The 6,137-nt window shown below is 65.6% G+C and overlaps 2 protein-coding genes across 2 annotated transcripts in view; one reads left to right on the forward strand and one right to left on the reverse strand.

Annotated features, from left to right (window-relative positions):
* Positions 1 to 535: 535 nt before the first annotated feature.
* Positions 536 to 2,713, reverse strand: EMIHUDRAFT_429900 (hypothetical protein; the record flags this gene model as incomplete). Its single annotated transcript, XM_005781840.1, has 2 exons — positions 2,678 to 2,713; positions 536 to 2,475 (listed from the first exon to the last, which is right to left on the reverse strand). A coding segment is annotated over exon 2 (1,860 nt), but the record flags the coding sequence as incomplete, so codon positions are not given.
* Positions 2,714 to 4,832: 2,119 nt separating this feature from the next.
* The window catches only part of EMIHUDRAFT_468560 (hypothetical protein), a gene marked incomplete at both ends in the record, with an annotated part of 2,223 nt that continues 918 nt past the window's right edge, over positions 4,833 to 6,137 (forward strand). The window contains 4 exons of the mRNA XM_005781841.1: positions 4,833 to 5,368; positions 5,441 to 5,622; positions 5,697 to 5,739; positions 6,039 to 6,087. Coding sequence (XP_005781898.1) covers positions 4,833 to 5,368; positions 5,441 to 5,622; positions 5,697 to 5,739; positions 6,039 to 6,087 — 810 coding nt within the window. The remainder of the gene's footprint in view (positions 5,369 to 5,440; positions 5,623 to 5,696; positions 5,740 to 6,038; positions 6,088 to 6,137) is intronic.

The raw sequence follows: 6,137 nt of genomic DNA on the forward strand, positions 1-6,137 counted from the left end.
CGCCTCCACCGCTCCCGCCACCGCACCGGCAGCAAGCGGTGCCGATGATGCTGTGGGCGCAGTAGCCGCACATCATTTCAAAGGGCCACCCGGGGCAGCTCGACGCGCCAAGCGCGGCGCAGGAGGTTGAGGACCAACCTTCGGTCAGCGGCATGTCAACGCACTGCCCGCCGTCGTTGCCCGCCGGTGGCGGCGACGGCGACGGGCGTGCGCGACGAAGACGGCGGACGCGGCTCGCAAATAGACCATTCTACTACCGCTCCAGCCCGGCCTCGTTCGTCTCCTTTGACGACGAGCAGTCGATCGCCATCAAGGCAGCGTACGCAAAGGAGAAGGCCTTCGCCGGGATGATGTCGTCCGACTCATCCGACTCCTAGGACGCCTCCTCCGCCTCCTCCGCCCCCCGCGGCCCACGCGCTGTTCGCGGCGGAGAGCAGGTCCGCGTCCTTGTCGTCGGATGCCTCCCACCACATCATCCCGGCGAAGCCCTTCTCCTTTGCGTACGCCGCCTTGATGGCGATCGACTGCTCGTCGTCAAAGGAGACGAACGAGGCCGGGCTGGAGCGGTAGTAGAATGGTACCTTGCTCGCCGCGTTCCACCCCTTCGTCCAGGCGGGGTTGCCGTCGTAGTTTGCCTTGATGTCGTAGTACGAGACGAGACCCTCCTCGTACGTGCCGCTGACGGGGCTGCCCGCGCCGTTCTCGCCCGGCGCCTGTGCGTACTCCTGGTTGGCGCCAAGCCAGCCGCGGCCGTACGCGGGCAGCCCGAGCACAAGCTTGCTCGGCGCGACGTCCTCGAGCCACAGCTGCACGCCCCAGTCGATGTTGAACTCGGGCGCGCCGCCGGCGGCGGTGCCGTCCGGGTCCTCAAAGAGCGGCGCGTTGTGAGCGACGAAGGGCAGCCAGGCGCCGTTGTAGTCGTACGACATGAGGTTGATGGCGTCGAGGACCTCGCCAAGCTCGGCGCGCGGCGCGACGCCAGAGACGCGCGGGTTCATCCCCATGGCGATGGTGAGCTCCTTGTGCTTCGAGGGCGACCGCTCGTCCATCGCCGCGCGCAGCTCGCGCAGCAGCAGCACGTAGTTGGCCCAGTCGTTGCCGTCCACCTGGTTGTCCGACTCGCCGCAGCAGGCCGGGTACTCCCAGTCGACGTCGATGCCGTCAAAGTCGTGCTCGGTGAGGAGGTCGACGGCGGAGGCGACGAGCGCGGCGCGCTTGTCGGCGTCGGCGGCGCAACCGGAGAAGAACTTGCTCTTCGTCCAGCCGCCGAGCGAGAAGGCGAGGTGCAGGTCGGGGTACTGCTCGTCGCGGAGAATCCGGAGCGCGCCGACGTTCCCCTTGTGCGGCGAGCTCCAGGTCATGCCCACCTCGGGGTAGACGACGTCAAAGTCGGCGTACGGGTCCATCGACGCGACGGCGCAGCCGCTCGTCACGTCGAAGAAGGCGTAGTGCACGTGCGTGATCTTGTCGAGGTGGAGGTCGCTGGGCTTGAAGGGGATGCGGTTGCCGTACTGGTAGATGCCCCAGCTGGAGAAGTATTGCACCACCCGCGGCGGCGTCCCGCCGCCGCCGCCGCCGCCGCCGCCGCCGCCGCCGCCGTCGCCGCCGCCTGGTGGTGGCTTCGGCGAGGGCGGCGGCGGCGAAGGCGGCGGCGGGGAAGTCGCACCTCCGCCGCCGCCGCCGCCTCCGCCACCCTCAATGGTCATGCCGGCGGCGAGGAACTCGGAGATGATGAAGTCAAAGTTGGAGAGGCGGCCTGGGTTCTCGGCCGGTGTGGCCCCCCAGTAGCCGTTGTTGACCACGCCGCCCGTGCCTGACGCGAAGTCGGCGCCCGCGACGACCGACGCGGATCTCGAGAAGCCCGACTCGACGAACTTTCGGAGGGACTCGTCAAAGGTCGCCGCCTCGGCCTCCAGCCCGTACCCCTGCACGTTGTTCGCCCAGTAGAAGATCGCGCCGAGCCACTTGGCGTCGTCGTTCTGGCAGATGGCCTCGGGGTTGGTGCAGAGGTCGATGGCGCTCAGCGAGGGCACCTGGGAAAAGACTTCGCGCTGCAGGAGGCCGTAGTTGTTTGGGCCCGTCGTCTGGATGGCGCCGCGGCCCCACCAGCAGCACTTCTCGGTGCCCGTGCCTGGCTCGCACTTGAGCGGTCCGGGAGCCCACGACGCCCACGTCTCGGCCGTCATGGTCATCTGCGGATCGACGTAGCACGCCCACGGCTGGTCGTTGAGGGAGTGGTAGAGCTCGCCGTCGGAGCGCTGCGTGCACGACGCGGTCGGCGAGGAGGGCGGGTAGTCGTTCTCGTCGCAGGCAGTGAATGGCGCCTCGCCGCCGCTCTCCCACATCGCCTGGGCGAGCAGCCCCGCGATGTTGGAGAGGCCGAGGGCGGTGGACATGTCGCCCTCGCCGAGGAAGAGCCGGCGGTCGCTCTGAATATCGTTGAAGGAGCGGAGGGCGTCGCAGAAGCCAGACCACCTGCGCAGCGGAGCGGAGGCGGCGAATGGGGCGGCGGAGAGGGAGAAGGGCGAGGAGAGGCGGTGGCGATTCGTGCGTGGAAGGGGGCGGCGGAGAGGGAGAAGGGCGAGGAGAGGCGGTGGCGAGTCGTGCGTGGAAGGGGGCGGCGGAGAGGGAGAAGGGCGAGGAGAGGCGGTGGCGAGTGGTGGGTGGATGGGCGCACTTGTAAATCTCGTTGGAGTCGATCAGGCCAATTTTGCACCCAATCTTGCTCTCGAGGAGGACGGCGTCGATGGCGGCATCCCCTGTGCAGACGGCCGGCGGCTCCTTGCACTCGGTGACGCAGGTAAGTCGGCCCTCGTCGTTCAGCGAGCAGCACTCGTCGAGGGCGTTGATGTTGGAGCAGTGAGCTGCAGTGCTGCCGAGCCAGCCGGCGGCCGAGCAGCAGTAGCCGTCGGCGGGCGGAGGCCACGCGGACGAGCACATCTCCCAGCCGGCGGGCGGGCACTGCGGCGTGGCGGTGACGGCGGATAGGATCGCGAGCATCGTGCGTGTTGCTTATGCCCAACTGGGAGTTCGCTTTACGCGTTTTGCTGGCGGGTGATGATGTCACGTAGGGAAAAAACCAAGCAGCAGTCGAAACAAGCCAGCAAAACGCGTAGCGGGCTCCCCTGTGAACATGAAAAAGCGAGCCCGCCTGGCGGATGATGTGCATGTGCATGTGCATGTGCATGTGGTGTGAGCAGAAGGGCGCCCCCCTCCCTGGAAGCGATTTTCCCCTGCTCTTTCGTGCGGCGGGCGACCCTGCTCGAGCTTCCAGGCCGTAGTGATGAAAAAAGAAGGGAAGAATAGACTGTAGGGGTACAGAGGGGCACATTCAAAAGAATCTATTAAGATCGAAGTCTAGCTCAAAAAGAAAAGCTCCGAAACGTCGGATAGGACTTAGAAGCACTGTGAAGAACTGTCTCCACTGACTCTGACACCCCCTCGTGCATTGGTTCTGCACGCGGGCGGTCTGATCGAGAGTCGTCTCCGGAAGCCGGCCTAGGCTTAAAAAAAGGGTAGAGCCGTAATCGGTATAAAGGTGTTAAGGTTCCCCGGGCCACTTTCGGGGGGCAAACCCTGCCCGGCCCCTAGAACCCCAGGTAAGGCCCAGGTGTGGCCTAGGGCATCAGAAGGTAAGGTAAGGTAAGGTAGATTTCTCCACACACACAAAGTGGTGGGGCAAGGGGGGGCGACCCTCGCATCTCCACGCCCGGACACGGGCAGGAGCCCCACGGCATTCCAAAGTGCAAGCACTGGCCCGGTGCACGTGGGTGAGCAGCCTGCCCCTCCCTCCCGACAAACCAACTCCCGCACACACACAATCGCACTCTGGCCATCGAATGACTCCGAATGACTCACTGTGTGTGCTAAGACAGAATCTCCGCAGACATCCAAAACGGGCCGTGCCGCGTTTGTGGTGTCCTCTCAAGCACTAGCATCTGGGCGCCGCACTCGAGTGGGCGGGTCACATCTATGTGGGCCCAGTGTGCGCACTAGGCGCATATGCTAGTGCTATCCTGCCCTATGGGAGGCAGAGGGATGGGGGGAGGGGGGGGCAGAGGTAAGGTGGGGTGAGACTGGGGAGGGCCTCAAAGGTCCTCCATGGGGGTGGGGTCCGGCCCGAACAGGTCGAAGCCGGTCCCGCCATCAGAAGGGACCAAGAGGAGTCCAGTCTGAGCCATAGAGCCAATCTCTTCGCCCTCGAGGGTCGCGTTCAAATGCCCGGAACGGACGTTACAGTGGTGTCCGGCCGGCGCGATCACCGAGCTGTGACGCTCAGGGAAGCCTGATGAGGTACTGGTTTCTTTGCCCAGGCCTGGCCTTACCCCCAGGCTGGATCAGCTGAGCAAGGTTTGGGGAGAATCCCCCGGTCAGATCTTCAGATATTTTGACGGATGACCAAAATCACCCCGTTTTTGCCCATTTTCGGTAACGGCTCCGCTCCTGCCGCCGCCTCCCCATGGCGCACCACACCCCTCTCCTTAAAATCCCTGTGTGGTGGCGGCGTGCCGTTCTCCCATCCCTCCCTTGGGTTGTCTGTTTTCTTTCTTTCTTTCTTTCTCCCCATGATGCCCGCGACCATTCAGGGTTCCGGCTCTTTGTGTGTGGGGCGGCATGACTGCGTCCACCCATACCGCGTTGGTGTCCAGTCCGAGCCTGGCTGTTCTTCACCTTTCAACTATTCTTGCCTCTATGCTGTTCTCAATCCTCGAAGACGAAGGATTGTGAGCGCACTCCTCGCAAGCGAGGCATGCTCGCAATCCTACGTCTTCTACGAACCGCCTGCAGGCCGTGGGCGCATCGATTATTCTTTTCGCGCATGACACCTTTGCGGTCGGGGGCGAAGGCCGGACCTGCTGCTCTTTGTGGTGCCAAGGCCTCGCCGGATAGTGCCTTGGATGGCGGCTCTGCGACGGATGCAGCGCGTGACTCGCTGGGTGGACCCGACCTACCTGAGGAACCGCCTGGTCTGCATCTCGCTCTCGCAGTCGTCATTCATCGGGGAGGAGTTTCAGACCGATCCGTCTGGCCTCCCGCCAGTCTTTCCGCGCGACCAGTGCGAGCGGTGGGATGTCGACGCACTGCGCGGTGCCGCGGCGCAGCACCCTCACCAGCGAGGCCTCTGGATCTTCCCGGGCGCACTGTCACCGGACGCGTGCGCCGACATCACCTCGGCTGTCGAGCGGCTGACCGGCGGACACCGCGTGCAGGGCGAGCAGGGCGTCCCTGTCCGAGCAGCGGCGGAGAAGCCTCCGCCAGCGGCGCCGCCGGCCGAAGAGGCGGCGTGGGAGTGGCTCTCGTACGGACACGCCCGCTGGATGGTGCCGCTGCAGCCGGCTGGCGGCGTCTGCGACGCGTTTGCGCGCGGGCCGCTCTCCGAGCTGCACTCGCACGGTTCAATCTCGGCGCAATCTCGATCTGGGCCCGCGCTCGCGCGTAGGCCGCTCTCCGAGCTGCACTCGCACGGCTGCACCGACGCGAGATCGTGGCCAAGCCTGGGCAGCCTCGGGTGCGGCGGCGGCGAGGCGCTGCGCGCGCTCGAGGGGCTGCCTGCCTCCGCGATGGCAGACGGATTCCGAGGCCGGCCACCGCTCTTCCTGCAGCTGCAGCGGCTGCAGCGCGGCGCCTCCGCCGGCGTACAGGCCGGCAGACCGTCGCCGCACACTCCTGATGCTCCGCGTGTCCCTCTCTTCCAGGCGCCTCCATCGGTGCGCACGTCGACCAACACCAGCAGGGCGGGCGCTCCGCCCTAGATAAATAAATGAAACGGTCAAATTCTGAGACGAGATGGGATGTGGGGACATGTGTCCCCGCCTGCACGATCTTGGGAGGGATCGTCAATCCGCCCCCTCACCCCTCCCTAGAAGTGGAATACGGGTCTTTGTATTCCGACGAGCGCTCGAGAGGCGCTTCAACTGTAGTCCGCCGTCCGCAGCTGCCTGCGTTGTATTCGTAGCCCCGTGTGTCTATGCGATGCTGCGATACACCGGCACGAGGCCGTGGGTTCCCGCCCTGATGTTTGCGTGTTCATGACGCAGGCGCGCCATCATGACTGCCGTGGTCTCGGGAGGCGGCAGCGACGTCCGGGCGAGAGAGAGAGAGGGGGGGGGGGGGGAGGGAGAGGGGGGGGGGGGGGG

This window comes from Emiliania huxleyi, assembly GCF_000372725.1.
Source record: "Emiliania huxleyi CCMP1516 chromosome Unknown EMIHUscaffold_199, whole genome shotgun sequence".
NCBI classification, from domain to species: Eukaryota; Haptophyta; order Isochrysidales; family Noelaerhabdaceae; genus Emiliania; species Emiliania huxleyi.